The sequence below is a fragment of the Lithobates pipiens genome, unplaced genomic scaffold (assembly GCF_037356315.1).
Source record: "Lithobates pipiens isolate NorthernLeopardFrog02 unplaced genomic scaffold, aLitPip1_a1.2 Scaffold_47, whole genome shotgun sequence".
In the NCBI taxonomy this organism is placed as follows: domain Eukaryota; kingdom Metazoa; phylum Chordata; class Amphibia; order Anura; family Ranidae; genus Lithobates; species Lithobates pipiens.
Genome location: NW_027507871.1, coordinates 5,741,587 through 5,767,726, shown reverse-complemented (window position 1 = coordinate 5,767,726; position 26,140 = coordinate 5,741,587). Strand labels below are relative to the sequence as shown.

At 56.1% G+C, this 26,140-nt stretch overlaps 1 protein-coding gene across 3 annotated transcripts in view; it reads left to right on the top strand.

Annotated features, from left to right (window-relative positions):
- NECAP1 (NECAP endocytosis associated 1) overlaps nucleotides 1-26,140 on the top strand; it is a 55,316-nt gene that overhangs the window by 1,732 nt on the left and 27,444 nt on the right. For all 3 annotated transcript variants that reach the window (XM_077467149.1, XM_077467148.1, XM_077467147.1), the window contains exons 3-6: nucleotides 3,044-3,148; nucleotides 3,553-3,634; nucleotides 6,537-6,645; nucleotides 6,739-6,913. In XM_077467149.1, coding sequence (XP_077323275.1) covers nucleotides 3,044-3,148; nucleotides 3,553-3,634; nucleotides 6,537-6,645; nucleotides 6,739-6,913 — 471 coding nt within the window. The remainder of the gene's footprint in view (nucleotides 1-3,043; nucleotides 3,149-3,552; nucleotides 3,635-6,536; nucleotides 6,646-6,738; nucleotides 6,914-26,140) is intronic.

Below are 26,140 nucleotides of genomic sequence, written 5' to 3'. Positions count from 1 at the left end.
GTGTTCTTGGGGTCATAGGTCCTCCATGTATGACGGTGGGGGATGGTGTTCTTGGGGTCATAGGTCCTCCATGTATGACGGTGGGGATGGTGTTCTTGGGGTCATAGGTCCTCCATGTATGACGGTGGGGGATGGTGTTCTTGGGGGGTTATAGGTCCTCCATGTATGACGGTGGGGGATGGTGTTCTTGGGGGGTCATAGGTCCTCCATGTATGATGGTGGGGGATGGTGGTCTTGGGGTCATAGGTCCTCCATGTATGACGGTGGGGGATGGTGTTCTTGGGGGTTATAGGTCCTCCATGTATGACGGTGGGGGATGGTGTTCTTGGGGTCATAGGTCCTCCATGTATGACGGTGGAGGATGGTGTTCTTGGGGGGTTATAGGTCCTCCATGTATGATGGTGGGGGATGGTGGTCTTGGGGTCATAGGTCCTCCATGTATGATGGTGGGGGATGGTGGTCTTGGGGTCATAGGTCCTCCATGTATGATGGTGGGGGATGGTGGTCTTGGGGTCATAGGTCCTCCATGTATGACGGTGGGGGATGGTGTTCTTGGGGTCATAGGTCCTCCATGTATGACGGTGGGGGATGGTGTTCTTGGGGTCATAGGTCCTCCATGTATGACGGTGGGGGATGGTGTTCTTGGGGGGTTATAGGTCCTCCATGTATGATGGTGGGGGATGGTGTTCTTGGGGTCATAGGTCCTCCATGTATGACGGTGGGGGATGGTGTTCTTGGGGGTTATAGGTCCTCCATGTATGATGGTGGGGGATGGTGGTCTTGGGGTCATAGGTCCTCCATGTATGATGGTGGGGGATGGTGTTCTTGGGGTCATAGGTCCTCCATGTATGACGGTGGGGGATGGTGTTCTTGGGGGTTATAGGTCCTCCATGTATGATGGTGGGGGATGGTGGTCTTGGGGTCATAGGTCCTCCATGTATGACGGTGGGGGATGGTGTTCTTGGGGTCATAGGTCCTCCATGTATGACGGTGGGGGATGGTGGTCTTGGGGTCATAGGTCCTCCATGTATGACGATGGGGGATGGTGGTCTTGGGGTCATAGGCAGCATTTCCTCCTCCTCCTCCAAACGCGTTGAGTTGATACCAAAGATCTGGATTTTGGTCTCTTCTGACCACAACACTTCCCCCGGTTCTCCTCGGAATCATTCGATGGTCATTAGTGATCTTCAGACGGACCTGTACATGTGATTTCCTGAGCGGGGGGGACCTGTACATGTGATTTCCTGAGCGGGGGGGACCTGTACATGTGATTTCCTGAGCGGGGGGGACCTGTACATGTGATTTCCTGAGCGGGGGGACCTGTACATGTGATTTCCTGAGCGGGGGGACCTGTACATGTGATTTCCTGAGCGGGGGGACCTTGCGGGGGCTGCAGGATTTCAGTCCCTCACGGTGTAGTGTGTTACCGATTGTTCTCTTGGTGACTATGGTCCCAGCTGAGATCATGGAGAAGATTCTCCGGTGTAGTTCTGGGCGGATTCCTCACCGTTCTCCTGATCATTGATCCTCCACGAGGTGAGATCTTCCATGGAGCCCCAGACCGAGGAGATCCATCGTTATTTTGTGAATAATAATCTCACCAAGCTGCTTGGCGATGGTCTTGTAGCCCATTCCAGCCTTGTGTAGGTCTCCAATCTTCTCCCCGACATCCCTGGAGAGATTGGAATCTGATTGGTTGCTTCTGTGGACAGGTGTCTTTTATACATGTAACAAGCTGAGATTAGGAGCACTCCTTTTGAGAGAAGAGTTCTCCTAATCTCAGCTTGTTACCTGTATAGAAGACACCTGGGAGCCAGAAATCTTGCTGATATGATAGGCGATCAAATACTTATTTCGTTTATTAAAATACAAATCAGTTTCTAACTGACGGCCAATCTCATTTCTTGGGGCCCAAAATACACCAGGAGAGCACAAATACCCCCCAAATACCCCCTTCGGAAGTAGACAGTCCAATGTGTTTAATAAGAGGCATGGCAAGTTTTTTGAAGTTTGTTGTCCATTTTTTTTGGGTAGCTGTAGGAGGAGGAGTTTGTAGGAGGAGGAGGAGTTTGTAGTGTATATCTCCTCCTCTGTCACCTCCACCTCCTTTCATGTACAGCATTATCATATAACTTGTTTGGCTGTGATCAGAAACACTATATCATGTTTTTTATTTTTATTTTATTTTTTCTTTACACATTGGGTTTGAAATTTTACTTAAACTGGAGAGTGTCAAATCTGGTACAGCTGTGCATGGAAGCCAATCAGCTTGTTCAATTAACCACTTCAGCCCCGGAGGGTTTTGCCCCCCCCCCCCCCCCCCCCCCTTTAATGACCAGGCCATGTTTTGCGATTGCACGTGTCTTGCGTCGCTGTACCTAAATAAAATTGATGTCCTTTTTTTGGTAGTATTTTTTTTATTTATATTTTTTGTATCACTCTAATGAACAAAAGACCAACAATTTTGGAAAAAACAAAACAAAAAAAAGTTTTACATTTGGTTGTAAAACATGTGCAATAAAAAAAAAAAAATCGAATTTCTTCTTTAAATTTAGGCCAATATGTATTCTGCTACATGGTTTTTGGTAAAGTATGCACTGTCACTGTACTAATGACACTGGCAGGGAAGGAGTTGACACCACAAGGGCTTGATAAGTGTGTGTGTGTGTGTGTGTGTGTGTGGGGGTGTCTGCCTCTCCCAGGAATGATCACGGGTGCCCGGTGGATCTGGGGGTCTGCGCACAAATACCTCTCGGGTGTCAGAATGCCTTCCCTGCAGTCTTCTTTCCTGTACTTCCTATGGGTGGTGCTGTCTTCTCTGTGTATGTATATGTGTGTGTGTGTGTGTGTGTGTATGTGTATATATATATATATATATATATATATATATATATATATATATATATATATATATATATATATATATATATATATATATATATATATATATATATATATATATATATATATATATATATATATATATATATATATATATATATATATCTCTATCTCCACATTTGATGGTTATTTTCTCTCTCAGGGGAACTCTTCGCTCAGGCTCCGGTAGACCAATTCCCTGGAATCGCAGTGGAAACCGTGACCGACTCCAGCCGCTACTTTGTGCTTAGAATTCAAGATGGGAATGGTGAGAGAAACGGCCGACTTGTAATAAAGTGATATTTACCATTTCTAACAGAATCCGTGCAATCCGATCTCGGCTTGGTCAGAAGCTTGTGAGTCCAGAGCAGAGATGTGGGGTCTAATAGACTCCAGATCTCTCCATAAGGAGGAGCTGTCACTGTCACAAGGAAGGTCCTTCATTTCTATGTGACGGCTATTAAATGTCTTCTTTATAATTGGAAAACATAACAAGGATCTGGTGACTGCATAGTAACACTGAGAGTACTTATTGCAGGAATTTTGACCAAAGGGTAGCCGGGGGGGGGAGGGGTTGGGGGTGCTGTAGGTATATATGGAATTGGTAATTTTATCAGAAATTAAAGTTTTTTTTTTTTTTTTTTTAACTGCTTCTTTCTTATAAACCATCAGGGAGGAGCGCGTTTATCGGTATCGGCTTCTCTGATCGGGGGGACGCGTTTGACTTCAATGTATCGTTACAGGATCACTTCAAGTAAGTGCCGGACTGACGCAGTAAGATCTGATATTCACGTTCCCGTAATCTTCTATGCTAAGAAAGTAAAAGGGAGGACAAAAAAAAAAGTGTGTGTTAGAAAAAAAAAAAAAATGAAATAAATAAAAATATAAAATTTTCATGCTCCCGTACATTCATATCAACGTGCTTACATACACATCAACAGACACACCCCATATCTACAAACATACATACATACACCAACATAAAAGGTGTATGTGTATGTATGTGTGTGTGTGTGTGTGTGTAATGCAGCACTCATACGTCTATTTCCCAAAGACAACCTCTGGATATGACGCTGAGCACGTGACCTCAACTTCTCTGGTGGGCCATGGCGAGGCCTGTTCATTGTAGACAAGTGCCATTTCTTCAGTGTTGTCACATGAAAAGAGAGAAGGAAAGATTTACAAAAATGTGACTGATGGGGTGTACTTACTTTTGTGAGATCCTGCACTTCTCAACATGCATATTAACAGACACGCCTCATATCAACATGCAGCATAGGGCGTGAGTGTGTTTTTAATATAAAAGGCATATTGATGCTTTTTCTTTTCTAGTTACATAATCCCATCCTTGGTATTGGGAAGTCTACATCCTCTATTAGATCTGAAGACGGGGATTGGTTAAATGGTGAAAATGTCCGACATTTGTAGAACAAATCCAGCGGAAATTTACTACAACCAGCTGTTTTTATATGTCTGTTTTTAACCACTTCCTGTCCGTTTTGATATCCTCGGGTTGCAGAGGTTATGTCGGGGTGGTGGGACACGCCTGCAGGGCATCCTCCTGGTGTGAAACATTTCAGCCTGTCATTTTTATTTTTCCTCTTTACAAGAAGTGATTAGAGTGGCTGAAAAGCCATTCAATCACTTCTGCAGAAGGAGGTCCCCCTCCCCCCCCCCCCCCCCCTCCCGCCGCCACCTTTCCTGGGCTCTGCCGTTCGATCAAAGACCGGCGACAGCAGCACTACACAGAGGGAAGAGGATCTTATGATGTTCTTCCCCCCCCTCTCTGTGACCCCAGAAACCGGTGTATTTCGGCAGATTAGGCGACACGTCAGTTCTTGTGACGTTCTGTCGCTGCCATCTTGCTACACCCCGCACTCGTCTACAGTAAGGATACAGTGAGAAGGAGGCAAGCAGACATCTTGTTACACCCACTGGAGTCTTGCATGTCACGATTATTTTTAACAGTAAACTTGGCTTATATAGTGAAATACATTTTTTTTTTTTTTTTTATTTATTTATTTTTTTTTTTTACCGGTTCCTGACCAGCGCACGCCGATGTACGTTGGCAGAATGGCACGGGCAGGCAAATGGGCGTACCTGTACGTCCCTTTAATTTCCCGCCCTGCCATCGCGAGCGCGCCGCCAGCAGCGCGCTCGCGTGCCGGTCGGGAACCCCGTGAGTCCGGCCGCGGGTCCCGCGGACTCTATCGCCGCAGGCATACCCGCGATCGTCTCACGGGGCGGCTGAATGGAGAAATGCCGTTGTAAACAGCATTTCCCCATTCTGCCTAGCAACTAGTGACGCTGATCTCTGCTCCATGTGATTGGAGCAGAGATCAGTGTTCACTAAATGAAAGCCCAACCCCCCCACAGTTAGTAACACGCCCCTAGGAACACTTAACCCCTACACTGCCACCCACTGGTTAACCCTTTCACTGCCAGTGTCATTTACACAGGAATCACTGCATTTGTATAGCACTGATTGCTGTATAAATGACAATGGTCCCAAAAATGTCCGATGTGTCCGCCATAATGTCGCATTCACAATAAAAATCGCTGATCGCCGCTATTACTAGTAAAAAAAAAAAAAATTGTTAATAAAAATGACATAAAACTTTCCCCTATTAAACGCTATAACTTTTGCGCAAACCAATCAATCGCTTATTGGGATTATTTTATATTTTATTTTTTCCCCCAAAAAATATGTAGAAGAATGGGTATCGGCCTAAACTGAGGGGAAATATTTTTTTTTTTTTTTTTTTTTATATATTTTTGGGGGATATTTATTATAACAAAAAGTAAAAAAGAATGCTTATTTTTTTTTTCAAAATTGTCGCTCTATTTTTGTTTATAGCGCAAAAAATAAAAACCGCAGAGGTGATCAAATACCACCAAAAGAAAGCTCTATTTGTGGGGGGGGGGGAAGGACGTCAGTTTTGTTTGGGAGTCGCATCGCACGACCGCGCAATTGTCAGTTAAAGCGACGCAGTGCCGAATCGCAAAAAGTGGTCTGGTCTTTGACCAGCAAAATGGTCCGGTCTGTAAATGGTTAATCTGTAAGACTATTTTGATGTTGATTTTTTTTTTTTTTTTTTTTTTTTTTTTTTTTTTTTCAAAGCAGCTCTGTTCTGTCATATTGGCAAACCTGTGAGATCAGCAGGCTTGCCGCTGCTTTTTTTTACATTCAACATTTTAAACAGTCAGACGGATTTTTAAATCCTGTATTCCACTATGCAAGCTCAGTTTACTGTTTAAAATAAGTGTGAAGCGCAGGACTCCGGTGGGTGTAACAAGATGTCCGCTTGCTGCCTTTTCACTGTATCCTTGCTGTGGGTGAGTGCGGGGTGTAGCAAGGATGGCGGTGACAGAACCTCACTTACGTTTACAAAATCTAACGTGTCGACACGGATTTTGTCCCTTCCTGTTGTCACTACTTTTTGTTTGCCTGCCCGTTTATCGGGGGGGGGGGGGGGGGTTTAAAGAAGTAATTTTCTAGCAAAAAATACTGGTTTAAATTTGTAAAGAAGTGCCAGAAAATGCCGGTCAGCAAGTGGTTAATAAAGGGAAGCTCGTCGCATGTATGGCGTAGTATTTCTGCATTTCTCTGACGTTGCATCATCTGCCTATTTACCTAAACTCTCCTCCTGATACAGATGGGTAAAGCAGGAGACGGAGCTGTCCAAAGAGCCTCAAGGACAAGACAATCTCCCAAAGCTGGATTTGGGTTTCAAAGAGGGTCAGACAATCAAACTGAACATCGGGGTACGTACGACCGCCCGCCCGTTCATCCTCTATATATTCAACATACACTAGAGAGAGGACGAATGTTCTCAATGTATGTCCTTTCCCCCATAGAACATTAAGAAGAGGGATGGTGCCTGCAAGCCTCGAGGGGGTGCCGGCGCTGGTGGGATTCTGCTTCCACCCCCTCCTGGTGGTAAAATCTCAGCTCCCGTTACCCCTTCAGTACCGGTCGCTAACCATGTGACTCCTCCACCTATACAGCCCGGCAACACCCCCACCAGCCCAGGTATGTTAAAACGCTTTCTGTCTCTTTACCCAACTGTGATCCAATCAAAGAAAAATCAACACTATTGGGGGGGGGGGGGGGGGAGATTACTAAAACTAAAAAAGTGCAAAATCTGGTGCAGCATCTGCATAGTAACCCAATCGGCTTCCAGGATTTATTGTCAAAGCTTCATTGAACAAGCTGAAATTGGAAGCTGATTGGCTACCATGCAAAGCTGCACCAGGGTCTGTGCACTCCAGTTTTTAGTAAATTCCCCCTCCAATCGCAGCCCTCCCCTAACCTTATGGGTGATGGGTTGCTAAGACCGCCCGCTTCCTAGAAACAAGTCTCCGGATTGTTAACTTAAAAAGTTGGGCAGCTCCCGCCCTCTGCCCACACACGCCGTGCCTTCTACCTGCGGTGGGGGGAGGAGGATATCACCCAGGAGAGGACATCTAGGCTGCTATATGGCAAAGCAATATCAGGTCTTTCTGATAGGCAGCCCTATGGCCAATTGAAAGCTCACATGGCAGGATAACGACACCTCTGACATTTGCAAAGCGTGGGATTAGTGTGGTCAGCCTGCGGAAAATACTTGGTAGGATCTCCAGGTAAGAATCTTTACAACCCGGGCACAAGACGATTTGCTCAATATCTCTCAATACATTTAATTAATGGTGCGAGAGTCTGAATATCAATTCTCTGCAGACAAAAATCGCCCCCTACTTATACAACAGAGATAGGCAATTAGCGGACCTCCAGCTGTTGTAAAACTACAAATCCCATGAGGCCTAGCAAGACTCTGACAGCCGCAAGCCTGACACCCAGAGGCAGAGGCATGATGGGATTTGTAGTTTTGCAACAGCTGGAGGTCCGCTAATTGCAGATGCCTGTTATACAACATGGGTTCTCCAGTGTGAATACAACTGTTAAAGACCTCAGGGAATTAAATGCCATTGCATTCTAACCTGTTCCCTTTACATACTTCATTTCAATCTGCAAATCTGCCCTTACTGTGCGCAGGAGCCCCATTCCGTTCCGTCAGGAGCCCCATTCCGTTCCGTCAGGAGCCCCATTCCGTTCCGTCAGGAGCCCCATTCCGTTCCGTCAGGAGCCCCATTCCGTTCCATCAGGAGCCCCATTCCGTTCCATCAGGAGCCCCATTCCGTTCCATCAGGAGCCCCATTCCGTTCCATCAGGAGCCCCATTCCGTTCCATCAGGAGCCCCATTCCGTTGCATCAGGAGCCCCATTCCGTTGCATCAGGAGCCCCATTCCGTTGCATCAGGAGCCCCATTCCGTTGCGTCAGGAGCCCCATTCCGTTGCGTCAGGAGCCCCATTCCGTTCCGTCAGGAGCCCCATTCCGTTCCGTCAGGAGCCCCATTCCGTTCCGTCAGGAGCCCCATTCCGTTCCGTCAGGAGCCCCATTCCGTTCCGTCAGGAGCCCCATTCCGTTCCGTCAGGAGCCCCATTCCGTTCCGTCAGGAGCCCCATTCCGTTCCGTCAGGAGCCCCATTCCGTTCCGTCAGGAGCCCCATTCCGTTCCGTCAGGAGCCCCATTCCGTTCCGTCAGGAGCCCCATTCCGTTCCGTCAGGAGCCCCATTCCGTTCCGTCAGGAGCCCCATTCCGTTCCGTCAGGAGCCCCATTCCGTTCCGTCAGGAGCCCCATTCCGTTCCGTCAGGAGCCCCATTCCGTTCCATCAGGAGCCCCATTCCGTTCCATCAGGAGCCCCATTCCGTTCCATCAGGAGCCCCATTCCGTTCCATCAGGAGCCCCATTCCGTTCCATCAGGAGCCCCATTCCGTTGCATCAGGAGCCCCATTCCGTTGCATCAGGAGCCCCATTCCGTTGCATCAGGAGCCCCATTCCGTTGCATCAGGAGCCCCATTCCGCCCCATTCCGTGGCATCAGGAGCCCCATTCCGTGGCATCAGGAGCCCCATTCCGTTGCATCAGGAGCCCCATTCCGTTGCATCAGGAGCCCCATTCCGCCCCATTCCGTTGCATCAGGAGCCCCATTCCGCCCCATTCCGTTGCATCAGGAGCCCCATTCCGTTGCATCAGGAGCCCCATTCAGCCCCATTCCGTTGCATCAGGAGCCCCATTCCGTTGCATCAGGAGCCCCATTCCGTTGCATCAGGAGCCCCATTCCGTTGCATCAGGAGCCCCATTCCGTTGCATCAGGAGCCCCATTCCGCCCCATTCCGTTGCATCAGGAGCCCCATTCCGCCCCATTCCGTTGCATCAGGAGCCCCATTCCGTTCCATCAGGAGCCCCATTCCGTTCCATCAGGAGCCCCATTCCGTTCCATCAGGAGCCCCATTCCGTTCCATCAGGAGCCCCATTCCGTTCCATCAGGAGCCCCATTCCGTTCCATCAGGAGCCCCATTCCGCCCCATTCCGTTGCATCAGGAGCCCCATTCCGTTGCATCAGGAGCCCCATTCCGTTGCATCAGGAGCCCCATTCCGTTGCATCAGGAGCCCCATTCCGTTCCATCAGGAGCCCCATTCCGTTCCATCAGGAGCCCCATTCCGTTCCATCAGGAGCCCCATTCCGTTCCATCAGGAGCCCCATTCCGTTCCATCAGGAGCCCCATTCCGTTGCATCAGGAGCCCCATTCCGTTGCATCAGGAGCCCCATTCCGTTGCATCAGGAGCCCCATTCCGTTGCATCAGGAGCCCCATTCCGTTGCATCAGGAGCCCCATTCCGTTGCATCAGGAGCCCCATTCCGTTCCATCAGGAGCCCCATTCCGTTCCATCAGGAGCCCCATTCCGTTCCATCAGGAGCCCCATTCCGCCCCGTTCCGTTGCATCAGGAGCCCCGTTCCGTTGCATCAGGAGCCCCGTTCCGTTGCATCAGGAGCCCCGTTCCGTTGCATCAGGAGCCCCGTTCCGTTGCATCAGGAGCCCCGTTCCGTTGCATCAGGAGCCCCATTCCGCCCCATTCCGTTGCATCAGGAGCCCCATTCCGCCCCATTCCGTTGCATCAGGAGCCCCATTCCGTTGCATCAGGAGCCCCATTCCGCCCCATTCCGTGGCATCAGGAGCCCCATTCCGTGGCATCAGGAGCCCCATTCCGTGGCATCAGGAGCCCCATTCCGTTGCATCAGGAGCCCCATTCCGTTGCATCAGGAGCCCCATTCCGCCCCATTCCGTTGCATCAGGAGCCCCATTCCGTTGCATCAGGAGCCCCATTCAGCCCCATTCCGTTGCATCAGGAGCCCCATTCAGCCCCATTCCGTTGCATCAGGAGCCCCATTCCGTTGCATCAGGAGCCCCATTCCGTTGCATCAGGAGCCCCATTCCGTTGCATCAGGAGCCCCATTCCGTTGCATCAGGAGCCCCATTCCGCCCCATTCCGTTGCATCAGGAGCCCCATTCCGCCCCATTCCGTTGCATCAGGAGCCCCATTCTGTTGCATCAGGAGCCCCATTCCGTTGCATCAGGAGCCCCATTCCGTTGCATCAGGAGCCCCATTCCGTTGCATCAGGAGCCCCATTCCGTTGCATCAGGAGCCCCATTCCGTTGCATCAGGAGCCCCATTCCGTTGCATCAGGAGCCCCATTCCGTTGCATCAGGAGCCCCATTCCGTTGCATCAGGAGCCCCATTCCGTTGCATCAGGAGCCCCATTCCGTTCCATCAGGAGCCCCATTCCGTTCCATCAGGAGCCCCATTCCGTTCCATCAGGAGCCCCATTCCGTTCCATCAGGAGCCCCGTTCCGTTCCATCAGGAGCCCCGTTCCGTTCCATCAGGAGCCCCGTTCCGTTCCATCAGGAGCCCCATTCCGTTCCATCAGGAGCCCCATTCCGTTGCATCAGGAGCCCCATTCCGTTGCATCAGGAGCCCCATTCCGTTGCATCAGGAGCCCCATTCCGTTGCATCAGGAGCCCCATTCCGTTGCATCAGGAGCCCCATTCCGTTGCATCAGGAGCCCCATTCCGTTCCATCAGGAGCCCCATTCCGTTCCATCAGGAGCCCCATTCCGTTCCATCAGGAGCCCCATTCCGTTCCATCAGGAGCCCCATTCCGTTCCATCAGGAGCCCCATTCCGTTCCATCAGGAGCCCCATTCCGTTCCATCAGGAGCCCCATTCCGTTCCATCAGGAGCCCCATTCCGTTCCATCAGGAGCCCCATTCCGTTCCATCAGGAGCCCCATTCCGTTCCATCAGGAGCCCCATTCCGCCCCATTCCATTGCATCAGGAGCCCCATTCCGTTCCATCAGGAGCCCCATTCCGTTCCATCAGGAGCCCCATTCCGTTCCATCAGGAGCCCCATTCCGTTCCATCAGGAGCCCCATTCCGTTGCATCAGGAGCCCCATTCCGTTACATCAGGAGCCCCATTCCGTTGCATCAGGAGCCCCATTCCGTTGCATCAGGAGCCCCATTCCGTTGCATCAGGAGCCCCATTCCGTTGCATCAGGAGCCCCATTCCGTTGCATCAGGAGCCCCATTCCGTTGCATCAGGAGCCCCATTCCGTTGCATCAGGAGCCCCATTCCGTTGCATCAGGAGCCCCATTCCGTTGCATCAGGAGCCCCATTCCGTTGCATCAGGAGCCCCATTCCGTTCCGTCAGGAGCCCCATTCCGTTCCGTCAGGAGCCCCATTCCGTTCCATCAGGAGCCCCATTCCGTTCCATCAGGAGCCCCATTCCGTTCCATCAGGAGCCCCATTCCGTTCCATCAGGAGCCCCATTCCGTTCCATCAGGAGCCCCATTCCGTTCCATCAGGAGCCCCGTTCCGTTCCATCAGGAGCCCCGTTCCGTTCCATCAGGAGCCCCGTTCCGTTCCATCAGGAGCCCCGTTCCGTTCCATCAGGAGCCCCGTTCCGTTCCATCAGGAGCCCCGTTCCGTTCCATCAGGAGCCCCGTTCCGTTCCATCAGGAGCCCCGTTCCGTTCCATCAGGAGCCCCGTTCCGTTCCATCAGGAGCCCCGTTCCGTTCCATCAGGAGCCCCGTTCCGTTCCATCAGGAGCCCCGTTCCGTTCCATCAGGAGCCCCGTTCCGTTGCATCAGGAGCCCCGTTCCGTTGCATCAGGAGCCCCGTTCCGTTGCATCAGGAGCCCCATTCCGTTCCATCAGGAGCCCCATTCCGTTCCATCAGGAGCCCCATTCCGTTCCATCAGGAGCCCCATTCCGTTCCATCAGGAGCCCCATTCCGTTCCATCAGGAGCCCCATTCCGTTCCATCAGGAGCCCCATTCCGTTCCATCAGGAGCCCCATTCCGTTCCATCAGGAGCCCCATTCCGTTCCATCAGGAGCCCCATTCCGTTCCATCAGGAGCCCCATTCCGCCCCATTCCGTTGCATCAGGAGCCCCGTTCCGTTGCATCAGGAGCCCCGTTCCGTTGCATCAGGAGCCCCGTTCCGTTGCATCAGGAGCCCCATTCCGTTGCATCAGGAGCCCCATTCCGTTGCATCAGGAGCCCCATTCCGTTGCATCAGGAGCCCCATTCCGTTCCATCAGGAGCCCCATTCCGTTCCATCAGGAGCCCCATTCCGTTCCATCAGGAGCCCCATTCCGTTCCATCAGGAGCCCCATTCCGCCCCATTCCGTTGCATCAGGAGCCCCGTTCCGTTGCATCAGGAGCCCCATTCCGTTCCGTCAGGAGCCCCATTCCGTTCCGTCAGGAGCCCCATTCCGTTCCGTCAGGAGCCCCATTCCGTTCCATCAGGAGCCCCATTCCGTTCCATCAGGAGCCCCATTCCGTTCCATCAGGAGCCCCATTCCGTTCCATCAGGAGCCCCATTCCGTTCCATCAGGAGCCCCATTCCGTTCCATCAGGAGCCCCATTCCGTTCCATCAGGAGCCCCATTCCGTTCCATCAGGAGCCCCATTCCGTTCCATCAGGAGCCCCATTCCGTTCCATCAGGAGCCCCATTCCGTTCCATCAGGAGCCCCATTCCGCCCCATTCCGTTGCATCAGGAGCCCCGTTCCGTTGCATCAGGAGCCCCGTTCCGTTCCATCAGGAGCCCCATTCCGTTCCATCAGGAGCCCCATTCCGTTCCATCAGGAGCCCCATTCCGTTCCATCAGGAGCCCCATTCCGTTCCATCAGGAGCCCCATTCCGTTGCATCAGGAGCCCCATTCGTTACATCAGGAGCCCCATTCCGTTACATCAGGAGCCCCATTCCGTTGCATCAGGAGCCCCATTCCGTTGCATCAGGAGCCCCATTCCGTTGCATCAGGAGCCCCATTCCGTTGCATCAGGAGCCCCATTCCGTTGCATCAGGAGCCCCATTCCGTTGCATCAGGAGCCCCATTCCGTTGCATCAGGAGCCCCATTCCGTTGCATCAGGAGCCCCATTCCGTTGCATCAGGAGCCCCATTCCGTTGCATCAGGAGCCCCATTCCATTGCATCAGGAGCCCCATTCCGTTGCATCAGGAGCCCCATTCCGTTGCATCAGGAGCCCCATTCCGTTGCATCAGGAGCCCCATTCCGTTGCATCAGGAGCCCCATTCCGTTGCATCAGGAGCCCCATTCCGTTGCATCAGGAGCCCCATTCCGTTCCATCAGGAGCCCCATTCCGTTCCATCAGGAGCCCCATTCCGTTCCATCAGGAGCCCCATTCCGTTCCATCAGGAGCCCCATTCCGCCCCATTCCGTTGCATCAGGAGCCCCGTTCCGTTGCATCAGGAGCCCCGTTCCGTTCCATCAGGAGCCCCATTCCGTTCCATCAGGAGCCCCATTCCGTTCCATCAGGAGCCCCATTCCGTTCCATCAGGAGCCCCATTCCGTTCCATCAGGAGCCCCATTCCGTTGCATCAGGAGCCCCATTCCGTTGCATCAGGAGCCCCATTCCGTTGCATCAGGAGCCCCATTCCGTTGCATCAGGAGCCCCATTCCGTTGCATCAGGAGCCCCATTCCGTTGCATCAGGAGCCCCATTCCGTTGCATCAGGAGCCCCATTCCGTTGCATCAGGAGCCCCATTCCGTTGCATCAGGAGCCCCATTCCGTTGCATCAGGAGCCCCATTCCGTTGCATCAGGAGCCCCATTCCGTTGCATCAGGAGCCCCATTCCGTTGCATCAGGAGCCCCATTCCGTTGCATCAGGAGCCCCATTCCGTTGCATCAGGAGCCCCATTCCGTTCCATCAGGAGCCCCATTCCGTTCCATCAGGAGCCCCATTCCGCCCCATTCCGTTGCATCAGGAGCCCCGTTCCGTTGCATCAGGAGCCCCGTTCCGTTGCATCAGGAGCCCCGTTCCGTTGCATCAGGAGCCCCGTTCCGTTGCATCAGGAGCCCCGTTCCGTTCCATCAGGAGCCCCATTCCGTTCCATCAGGAGCCCCATTCCGTTCCATCAGGAGCCCCATTCCGTTCCATCAGGAGCCCCATTCCGCCCCATTCCGTTGCATCAGGAGCCCCGTTCCGTTGCATCAGGAGCCCCGTTCCGTTCCATCAGGAGCCCCGTTCCGTTCCATCAGGAGCCCCGTTCCGTTCCATCAGGAGCCCCATTCCGTTCCATCAGGAGCCCCATTCCGTTCCATCAGGAGCCCCATTCCGTTCCATCAGGAGCCCCATTCCGCCCCATTCCGTTGCATCAGGAGCCCCGTTCCGTTGCATCAGGAGCCCCGTTCCGTTGCATCAGGAGCCCCGTTCCGTTGCATCAGGAGCCCCGTTCCGTTCCGTCAGGAGCCCCGTTCCGTTCCGTCAGGAGCCCCATTCCGTTCCGTCAGGAGCCCCATTCCGTTCCATCAGGAGCCCCATTCCGTTCCATCAGGAGCCCCATTCCGTTCCATCAGGAGCCCCATTCCGTTCCATCAGGAGCCCCATTCCGTTCCATCAGGAGCCCCATTCCGTTCCATCAGGAGCCCCATTCCGTTCCATCAGGAGCCCCATTCCGTTCCATCAGGAGCCCCATTCCGTTCCATCAGGAGCCCCATTCCGTTCCATCAGGAGCCCCATTCCGTTCCATCAGGAGCCCCATTCCGTTCCATCAGGAGCCCCATTCCGTTCCATCAGGAGCCCCATTCCGTTCCATCAGGAGCCCCATTCCGTTCCATCAGGAGCCCCATTCCGCCCCATTCCGTTGCATCAGGAGCCCCGTTCCGTTGCATCAGGAGCCCCGTTCCGTTGCATCAGGAGCCCCATTCCGTTCCGTCAGGAGCCCCATTCCGTTCCGTCAGGAGCCCCATTCCGTTCCGTCAGGAGCCCCATTCCGTTCCATCAGGAGCCCCATTCCGTTCCATCAGGAGCCCCATTCCGTTCCATCAGGAGCCCCATTCCGTTCCATCAGGAGCCCCATTCCGTTCCATCAGGAGCCCCATTCCGTTCCATCAGGAGCCCCATTCCGTTCCATCAGGAGCCCCATTCCGCCCCATTCCGTTGCATCAGGAGCCCCGTTCCGTTGCATCAGGAGCCCCGTTCCGTTGCATCAGGAGCCCCATTCCGTTCCATCAGGAGCCCCATTCCGTTCCATCAGGAGCCCCATTCCGTTCCATCAGGAGCCCCATTCCGTTCCATCAGGAGCCCCATTCCGTTCCATCAGGAGCCCCATTCCGTTCCATCAGGAGCCCCATTCCGTTCCATCAGGAGCCCCATTCCGTTCCATCAGGAGCCCCATTCCGTTCCATCAGGAGCCCCATTCCGTTCCATCAGGAGCCCCATTCCGTTGCATAAGGAGCCCCATTCCGTTGCATCAGGAGCCCCGTTCCGTTGCATCAGGAGCCCCATTCCGTTCCATCAGGAGCCCCATTCCGTTCCATCAGGAGCCCCATTCCGTTCCATCAGGAGCCCCATTCCGTTCCATCAGGAGCCCCATTCCGTTCCATCAGGAGCCCCATTCCGTTGCATAAGGAGCCCCATTCCGTTGCATCAGGAGCCCCATTCCGTTGCATCAGGAGCCCCATTCCGCCCCATTCCGTTGCATCAGGAGCCCCATTCCGCCCCATTCCGTTGCATCAGGAGCCCCATTCCGTTGCATCAGGAGCCCCATTCCGCCCATTCCGTGGCATCAGGAGCCCCATTCCGTGGCATCAGGAGCCCCATTCCGTGGCATCAGGAGCCCCATTCCGTTGCATCAGGAGCCCCATTCCGTTGCATCAGGAGCCCCATTCCGCCCCATTCCGTTGCATCAGGAGCCCCATTCCGCCCCATTCCGTTGCATCAGGAGCCCCATTCCGTTGCATCAGGAGCCCCATTCAGCCCCATTCCGTTGCATCAGGAGCCCCATTCCGTTGCATCAGGAGCCCCATTCCGTTGCATCAGGAGCCCCATTCCGTTGCATCAGGAGCCCCATTCCGTTGCATCAGGAGCCCCATTCCGTTGCATCAGGAGCCCCATTCCGCCCCATTCCGTTGCATCAGGAGCCCCATTCCGTTGCATCAGGAGCCCCATTCCGCCCCATTCCGTTGCATCAGGAGCCCCATTCCGTTCCATCAGGAGCCCCATTCCGTTCCATCAGGAGCCCCATTCCGTTCCATCAGGAGCCCCATTCCGTTCCATCAGGAGCCCCATTCCGTTCCATCAGGAGCCCCATTCCGCCCCATTCCGTTGCATCAGGAGCCCCATTCCGTTGCATCAGGAGCCCCATTCCGTTGCATCAGGAGCCCCATTCCGTTGCATCAGGAGCCCCATTCCGTTGCATCAGGAGCCCCATTCCGTTGCATCAGGAGCCCCATTCCGTTCCATCAGGAGCCCCATTCCGTTCCATCAGGAGCCCCATTCCGTTCCATCAGGAGCCCCATTCCGTTGCATCAGGAGCCCCATTCCGTTGCATCAGGAGCCCCATTCCGTTGCATCAGGAGCCCCATTCCGTTGCATCAGGAGCCCCATTCCGTTGCATCAGGAGCCCCATTCCGTTGCATCAGGAGCCCCATTCCGTTGCATCAGGAGCCCCATTCCGTTGCATCAGGAGCCCCATTCCGTTGCATCAGGAGCCCCATTCCGTTGCATCAGGAGCCCCATTCCGTTCCATCAGGAGCCCCATTCCGTTCCATCAGGAGCCCCATTCCGTTCCATCAGGAGCCCCATTCCGCCCCGTTCCGTTGCATCAGGAGCCCCGTTCCGTTGCATCAGGAGCCCCGTTCCGTTGCATCAGGAGCCCCGTTCCGTTGCATCAGGAGCCCCGTTCCGTTGCATCAGGAGCCCCGTTCCGTTGCATCAGGAGCCCCGTTCCGTTGCATCAGGAGCCCCGTTCCGTTGCATCAGGAGCCCCGTTCCGTTGCATCAGGAGCCCCGTTCCGCCCCATTCCGTTGCATCAGGAGCCCCATTCCGCCCCATTCCGTTGCATCAGGAGCCCCATTCCGTTGCATCAGGAGCCCCATTCCGCCCCATTCCGTGGCATCAGGAGCCCCATTCCGTGGCATCAGGAGCCCCATTCCGTGGCATCAGGAGCCCCATTCCGTTGCATCAGGAGCCCCATTCCGTTGCATCAGGAGCCCCATTCCGCCCCATTCCGTTGCATCAGGAGCCCCATTCCGCCCCATTCCGTTGCATCAGGAGCCCCATTCCGTTGCATCAGGAGCCCCATTCAGCCCCATTCCGTTGCATCAGGAGCCCCATTCCGTTGCATCAGGAGCCCCATTCCGTTGCATCAGGAGCCCCATTCCGTTGCATCAGGAGCCCCATTCCGTTGCATCAGGAGCCCCATTCCGTTGCATCAGGAGCCCCATTCCGCCCCATTCCGTTGCATCAGGAGCCCCATTCCGCCCCATTCCGTTGCATCAGGAGCCCCCATTCCGTTGCATCAGGAGCCCCATTCCGTTGCATCAGGAGCCCCATTCCGTTGCATCAGGAGCCCCATTCCGTTGCATCAGGAGCCCCATTCCGCCCCATTCCGTTGCATCAGGAGCCCCATTCCGTTGCATCAGGAGCCCCATTCCGCCCCATTCCGTTGCATCAGGAGCCCCATTCCGTGGCATCAGGAGCCCCATTCCGTGGCATCAGGAGCCCCATTCCGTGGCATCAGGAGCCCCATTCCGTTGCATCAGGAGCCCCATTCCGTTGCATCAGGAGCCCCATTCCGCCCCATTCCGTTGCATCAGGAGCCCCATTCCGCCCCATTCCGTTGCATCAGGAGCCCCATTCCGCCCCATTCCGTTGCGTCAGGAGCCCCATTCCGTTGCGTCAGGAGCCCCATTCCGTTGCGTCAGGAGCCCCATTCCGTTGCGTCAGGAGCCCCATTCCGTTGCATCAGGAGCCCCATTTCGTTGCATCAGGAGCCCCATTCCGTTGCATCAGGAGCCCCATTCCGCCCCATTCCGTTGCATCAGGAGCCCCATTCCGCCCCATTCCGTTGCATCAGGAGCCCCATTCCGTTGCATCAGGAGCCCCATTCCGCCCCATTCCGTTGCATCAGGAGCCCCATTCCGCCCCATTCCGTTGCATCAGGAGCCCCATTCCGTTGCATCAGGAGCCCCATTCCGTTGCATCAGGAGCCCCATTCCGCCCCATTCCGTTGCATCAGGAGCCCCATTCCGCCCCATTCCGTTGCATCAGGAGCCCCATTCCGTTGCATCAGGAGCCCCATTCCGTTGCATCAGGAGCCCCATTCCGCCCCATTCCGTTGCATCAGGAGCCCCATTCCGTTGCATCAGGAGCCCCATTCCGTTGCATCAGGAGCCCCATTCCGCCCCATTCCGTTGCATCAGGAGCCCCATTCCGCCCCATTCCGTTGCATCAGGAGCCCCATTCCGTTGCATCAGGAGCCCCATTCCGTTGCATCAGGAGCCCCATTCCGCCCCATTCCGTTGCATCAGGAGCCCCATTCCGTTGCATCAGGAGCCCCATTCCGTTGCATCAGGAGCCCCATTCCGTTGCATCAGGAGCCCCATTCCGCCCCATTCCGTTGCATCAGGAGCCCCATTCCGCCCCATTCCGTTGCATCAGGAGCCCCATTCCGTTGCATCAGGAGCCCCATTCCGTTGCATCAGGAGCCCCATTCCGCCCCATTCCGTTGCATCAGGAGCCCCATTCCGTTGCATCAGGAGCCCCATTCCGTTGCATCAGGAGCCCCATTCCGTTGCATCAGGAGCCCCATTCCGTTGCATCAGGAGCCCCATTCCGTTGCATCAGGAGCCCCATTCCGTTGCATCAGGAGCCCCATTCCGTTGCATCAGGAGCCCCATTCCGCCCCATTCCGTTGCATCAGGAGCCCCATTCCGCCCCATTCCGTTGCATCAGGAGCCCCATTCCGTTGCATCAGGAGCCCCATTCCGTTGCATCAGGAGCCCCATTCCGTTGCATCAGGAGCCCCATTCCGCCCCATTCCGTTGCATCAGGAGCCCCATTCCGCCCCATTCCGTTGCATCAGGAGCCCCATTCCGCCCCATTCCGTTGCATCAGGAGCCCCATTCCGTTGCATCAGGAGCCCCATTCCCGTTGCATCAGGAGCCCCATTCCGTTGCATCAGGAGCCCCATTCCGTTGCATCAGGAGCCCCATTCCGTTGCATCAGGAGCCCCATTCCGTTGCATCAGGAGCCCCATTCCGTTGCATCAGGAGCCCCATTCCGTTGCATCAGGAGCCCCATTCCGTTGCATCAGGAGCCCCATTCCGTTGCATCAGGAGCCCCATTCCGTTGCATCAGGAGCCCCATTCCGTTGCATCAGGAGCCCCATTCCGTTGCATCAGGAGCCCCATTCCGCCCCATTCCGTTGCATCAGGAGCCCCATTCCGTTGCATCAGGAGCCCCATTCCGCCCCATTCCGTTGCATCAGGAGCCCCATTCCGCCCCATTCCGTTGCATGAGGAGCCCCATTCCGCCCCATTCCGTTGCATGAGGAGCCCCATTCCGTTGCATCAGGAGCCCCATTCCGTTGCATCAGGAGCCCCATTCCGTTGCATCAGGAGCCCCATTCCGCCCCATTCCGTTGCATCAGGAGCCCCATTCCGCCCCATTCCGTTGCATCAGGAGCCCCATTCCGTTGCATCAGGAGCCCCATTCCGTTGCATCAGGAGCCCCATTCCGCCCCATTCCGTTGCATCAGGAGCCCCATTCCGCCCCATTCCGTTGCATCAGGAGCCCCATTCCGTTGCATCAGGAGCCCCATTCCGTTGCATCAGGAGCCCCATTCCGTTGCATCAGGAGCCCCATTCCGTTGCATCAGGAGCCCCATTCCGTTGCATCAGGAGCCCCATTCCGCGGTCCCCATTCCGTTGCATCAGGAGCCCCATTCCGTTGCATCAGGAGCCCCATTCCGTTGCATCAGGAGCCCCATTCCGTTGCATCAGGAGCCCCATTCCGTTGCATCAGGAGCCCCATTCCGTTGCATCAGGAGCCCCATTCCGTTGCATCAGGAGCCCCATTCCGCCCCATTCCGTTGCATCAGGAGCCCCCATTCCGCCCCATTCCGTTGCATCAGGAGCCCCATTCCGCCCCATTCCGTTGCATCAGGAGCCCCATTCCGTTGCATCAGGAGCCCCCATTCCGTTGCATCAGGAGCCCCATTCCGCCCCATTCCGTTGCATCAGGAGCCCCATTCCGCCCCATTCCGTTGCATCAGGAGCCCCATTCCGCCCCATTCCGTTGCATCAGGAGCCCCATTCCGTTGCATCAGGAGCCCCATTCCGCCCCATTCCGTTGCATCAGGAGCCCCATTCCGTTGCATCAGGAGCCCCATTCCGCCCCATTCCGTGGCATCAGGAGCCCCATTCCGTTGCATCAGGAGCCCCATTCCGTTGCATCAGGAGCCCCATTCCGTTGCATCAGGAGCCCCATTCCGCCCCATTCCGTTGCATCAGGAGCCCCATTCCGCCCCATTCCGTTGCATCCAGGAGCCCCATTCCGCCCCATTCCGTTGCATCAGGAGCCCCATTCCGTTGCCATCAGGAGCCCCATTCCGCCCCATTCCGTTCCATCAGGAGCCCCATTCCGTTCCATCAGGAGCCCCATTCCGTTCCATCAGGAGCCCCATTCCGTTCCATCAGGAGCCCATTCCGCCCCATTCCCGTTGCATCAGGAGCCCCATTCCGTTGCATCAGGAGCCCCATTCCGCCCCATTCCGTTGCATCAGGAGCCCCATTCCGTTCCATCAGGAGCCCCATTCCGTTCCATCAGGAGCCCCATTCCGTTCCATCAGGAGCCCCATTCCGTTCCATCAGGAGCCCCATTCCGTTCCATCAGGAGCCCCATTCCGTTCCATCAGGAGCCCCATTCCGCCCCATTCCGTTGCATCAGGAGCCCCATTCCGTTGCATCAGGAGCCCCATTTCGCCCCATTCCGTTGCATCAGGAGCCCCATTCCGTTCCATCAGGAGCCCATTCCGCCCATTCCGTTGCATCAGGAGCCCCCTTCGCCCCATTCCGTTGCATCAGGAGCCCCATTCCGTTGCCATCAGGAGCCCCATTCCGTTGCATCAGGAGCCCCATTCCGTTGCATCAGGAGCCCCATTCCGCCCCATTCCGTTGCATCAGGAGCCCATTCCCCGCCCATCCGTTGCATCAGGAGCCCCATTCCGCGTTGCATCAGGAGCCCCATTCCGTTGCATCAGGAGCCCCATTCCGTTGCATTAGGAGCCCCATTCCGTTGCATCAGGAGCCCCATTCCGCCCCATTCCGTTGCATCAGGAGCCCCATCCGCCCCTTCCGTTGCATCAGGAGCCCCATTCCGCCCCATTCCGTTGCATCAGGAGCCCCATTCGTTGCTGCACAGGGCCCCATTCCGTTGCATCAGGAGCCCCCATTCCGTTGCATCAGGAGCCCCATTCCGTTGCATCAGGAGCCCCATTCGCCCCATTCGGTTGCATCAGGAGCCCCATTCCGCCCCATTCCGTTGCATCAGGAGCCCCATTCCGCCCCATTCCGTTGCATCAGGAGCCCCATTCCGTTGCATCAGGAGCCCCATTCCGTTGCATCAGGAGCCCCATTCCCCCCCCCCATTCCGCCCCATTCCGTTGCATCAGGAGCCCCATTCCGCCCCATTCCGTTGCATCAGGAGCCCTCATTCCGTTGCATCAGGAGCCCCATTCCGCCCATTCCGTTGCATCAGGAGCCCCCATTCCGCCCCATTCCGTTGCATCAGGAGCCCCATTCCGCCCCATTCCGTTGCATCAGGAGCCTCCATTCCGTTGCATCAGGAGCCCCATTCCTTGCATCAGGAGCCCCATTCCGTTGCATCAGGAGCCCCATTCCGCCCCCATTCCGTTGCATCAGGAGCCCCATTCCGCCCCATTCCGTTGCATCAGGAGCCCCATTCCGCCCCATTCCGTTGCATCAGGAGCCCCATTCCGCCCCATTCCGTTGCATCAGGAGCCCCGTTCCGTTGCATCAGGAGCCCCATACTCATGCATCAGGAGCCCCCATTCCGCCCCATTCCGTTGCATCAGGAGCCCCCCCCATCAGGAAGCCCCGTTCCGTTGCATCAGGAGCCAGCCCCATTCCGCCCCATTCCGTTGCATCAGGAGCCCCATTCCGCCCCATTCCGTTGCATCAGGAGCCCCGTTCCGTTGCATCAGGAGCCCCGTTCCGTTGCATCAGGAGCCCCGTTCCGTTGCATCAGGAGCCCCGTTCCGTTGCATCAGGAGCCCCGTTCCGTTGCATCAGGAGCCCCGTTCCGTTGCATCAGGAGCCCCGTTCCGTTGCATCAGGAGCCCCATTCCGCCCCATTCCGTTGCATCAGGAGCCCCATTCCGTTGCATCAGGAGCCCCATTCCGCCCCATTCCGTTGCATCAGGAGCCCCATTCCGTTGCATCAGGAGCCCCATTCCGTTGCATCAGGAGCCCCATTCCGCCCCATTCCGTGGCATCAGGAGCCCCATTCCGTGGCATCAGGAGCCCCATTCCGTTGCATCAGGAGCCCCATTCCGTTGCATCAGGAGCCCCATTCCGTTGCATCAGGAGCCCCATTCCGTTGCATCAGGAGCCCCATTCCGCCCCATTCCGTTGCATCAGGAGCCCCATTCCGTTGCATCAGGAGCCCCATTCCGCCCCATTCCGTTGCATCAGGAGCCCCATTCCGTTGCATCAGGAGCCCCATTCCGTTGCATCAGGAGCCCCATTCCGTTGCATCAGGAGCCCCATTCCGTTGCATCAGGAGCCCCATTCCGTTGCATCCAGGAGCCCCATTCCGTTGCATCAGGAGCCCCATTCCGCCCCATTCCGTTGCATCAGGAGCCCCATTCCGCCCCATTCCGTTGCATCAGGAGCCCCATTCCGTTGCATCAGGAGCCCCATTCCGTGCATCAGGAGCCCCATTCCGTTGCATCAGGAGCCCCATTCCGTTGCATCAGGAGCCCCATTCCGTTGCATCAGGAGCCCCATTCCGTTGCATCAGGAGCCCCATTCCGTTGCATCAGGAGCCCCATTCCGTTGCATCAGGAGCCCCATTCCGTTGCATCAGGAGCCCCATTCCGTTGCATCAGGAGCCCCATTCCGTTGCATCAGGAGCCCCATTCCGTTGCATCAGGAGCCCCATTCCGTTGCATCAGGAGCCCCATTCCGTTGCATCAGGAGCCCCATTCGTTGCATCAGGAGCCCCATTCCGTTGCATCAGGAGCCCCATTCCGTTGCATCAGGAGCCCCATTCCGTTGCATCAGGAGCCCCATTCCGTTGCATCAGGAGCCCCATTCCGTTGCATCAGGAGCCCCATTCCGTTGCATCAGGAGCCCCATTCCGTTGCATCAGGAGCCCCATTCCGTTGCATCAGGAGCCCCATTCCGTTGCATCAGGAGCCCCATTCCGTTGCATCAGGAGCCCATTCCGTTGCATCAGGAGCCCCATTCGTTGCCAGGAGCCCCATTCCGTTGCATCAGGAGCCCCATTCGTTGCATCAGGAGCCCCATTCCGTTCCATCAGGAGCCCCATTCCGTTGCATCAGGACCCCATTCCGTTGCATCAGGAGGCCCCATTCCGCCCCATTCCGTTGCATCAGGAGCCCCATTCCGTTGCATCAGGAGCCCCATTCCGCCCCATTCCGTTGCATCAGGAGCCCCATTCCGTTGCATCAGGAGCCCCATTCCGCCCCATTCCGTGGCATCAGGAGCCCCATTCCGTGGCATCAGGAGCCCCATTCCGTGGCATCAGGAGCCCCATTCCGTTGCATCAGGAGCCCCCATTCCGCCCATTCCGTTGCATCAGGAGCCCCATTCCGCCCCATTCCGTTGCATCAGGAGCCCCATTCCGCCCCATTCCGTTGCATCAGGAGCCCCATTCCGTTGCATCAGGAGCCCCATTCCGTTGCATCAGGAGCCCCATTCCGTTGCATCAGGAGCCCCATTTCCGCCCCATTCCGTTGCATCAGGAGCCCCATTCCGTTACATCAGGAGCCCCATTCCGTTGCATCAGGAGCCCCATTCCGCCCCATTCCGTTGCATCAGGAGCCCCATTCCGTTGCATCAGGAGCCCCATTCCGTTGCATCAGGAGCCCCATTCCGCCCCCATTCCGTTGCATCAGGAGCCCCATTCCGCCCCATTCCGTTGCATCAGGAGCCCCATTCCGCCCCATTCCGTTGCATCAGGAGCCCCATTCCGCCCCATTCCGTTGCATCAGGAGCCCCATTCCGCCCCATTCCGTTGCATCAGGAGCCCCATTCCGCCCCATTCCGTTGCATCAGGAGCCCCATTCCGTTGCATCAGGAGCCCCATTCCGTTGCATCAGGAGCCCCATTCCGTTGCATCAGGAGCCCCATTCCGTTGCATCAGGAGCCCCATTCCGCCCCATTCCGTTGCATCAGGAGCCCCATTCCGCCCCATTCCGTTGCATCAGGAGCCCCATTCCGTTGCATCAGGAGCCCCATTCCGTTGCATCAGGAGCCCCATTCCGTTGCATCAGGAGCCCCATTCCGTTGCATCAGGAGCCCCATTCCGTTGCATCAGGAGCCCCATTCCGCCCCATTCCGTTGCATCAGGAGCCCCATTCCGCCCCATTCCGTTGCATCAGGAGCCCCATTCCGTTGCATCAGGAGCCCCATTCCGTTGCATCAGGAGCCCCATTCCGTTGCATCAGGAGCCCCATTCCGTTGCATCAGGAGCCCCATTCCGCCCCATTCCGTTGCATCAGGAGCCCCATTCCGTTGCATCAGGAGCCCCATTCCGTTGCATCAGGAGCCCCATTCCGTTGCATCAGGAGCCCCATTCCGTTGCATCAGGAGCCCCATTCCGTTGCATCAGGAGCCCCATTCCGCCCCATTCCGTTGCATCAGGAGCCCCATTCCGCCCCATTCCGTTGCATCAGGAGCCCCATTCCGTTGCATCAGGAGCCCCATTCCGTTGCATCAGGTGCCCCATTCCGTTGCATCAGGAGCCCCATTCCGTTGCATCAGGAGCCCCATTCCGCCCCATTCCGTTGCATCAGGAGCCCCATTCCGCCCCATTCCGTTGCATCAGGAGCCCCATTCCGCCCCATTCCGTTGCATCAGGAGCCCCATTCCGTTGCATCAGGAGCCCCATTCCGCCCCATTCCGTTGCATCAGGAGCCCCATTCCGCCCCATTCCGTGGCATCAGGAGCCCCATTCCGTGGCATCAGGAGCCCCATTCCGTTGCATCAGGAGCCCCATTCCGTTGCATCAGGAGCCCCATTCCGCCCCATTCCGTTGCATCAGGAGCCCCATTCCGCCCCATTCCGTTGCATCAGGAGCCCCATTCCGCCCCATTCCGTTGCATCAGGAGCCCCATTCCGTTGCATCAGGAGCCCCATTCAGCCCCATTCCGTTGCATCAGGAGCCCCATTCCGTTGCATCAGGAGCCCCATTCCGTTGCATCAGGAGCCCCATTCCGTTGCATCAGGAGCCCCATTCCGTTGCATCAGGAGCCCCATTCCGTTGCATCAGGAGCCCCATTCCGTTGCATCAGGAGCCCCATTCCGTTGCATCAGGAGCCCCATTCCGTTGCATCAGGAGCCCCATTCCGTTGCATCAGGAGCCCCATTCCGTTGCATCAGGAGCCCCATTCCGTTGCATCAGGAGCCCCATTCCGTTGCATCAGGAGCCCCATTCCGTTGCATCAGGAGCCCCATTCCGTTGCATCAGGAGCCCCATTCCGTTGCATCAGGAGCCCCATTCCGTTCCATCAGGAGCCCCATTCCGTTCCATCAGGAGCCCCATTCAGCCCCATTCCGTTGCATCAGGAGCCCCATTCCGTTGCATCAGGAGCCCCATTCCGTTGCATCAGGAGCCCCATTCCGTTGCATCAGGAGCCCCATTCCGTTGCATCAGGAGCCCCATTCCGCCCCATTCCGTTGCATCAGGAGCCCCATTCCGTTGCATCAGGAGCCCCATTCCGCCCCATTCCGTTGCATCAGGAGCCCCATTCCGCCCCATTCCGTGGCATCAGGAGCCCCATTCCGTGGCATCAGGAGCC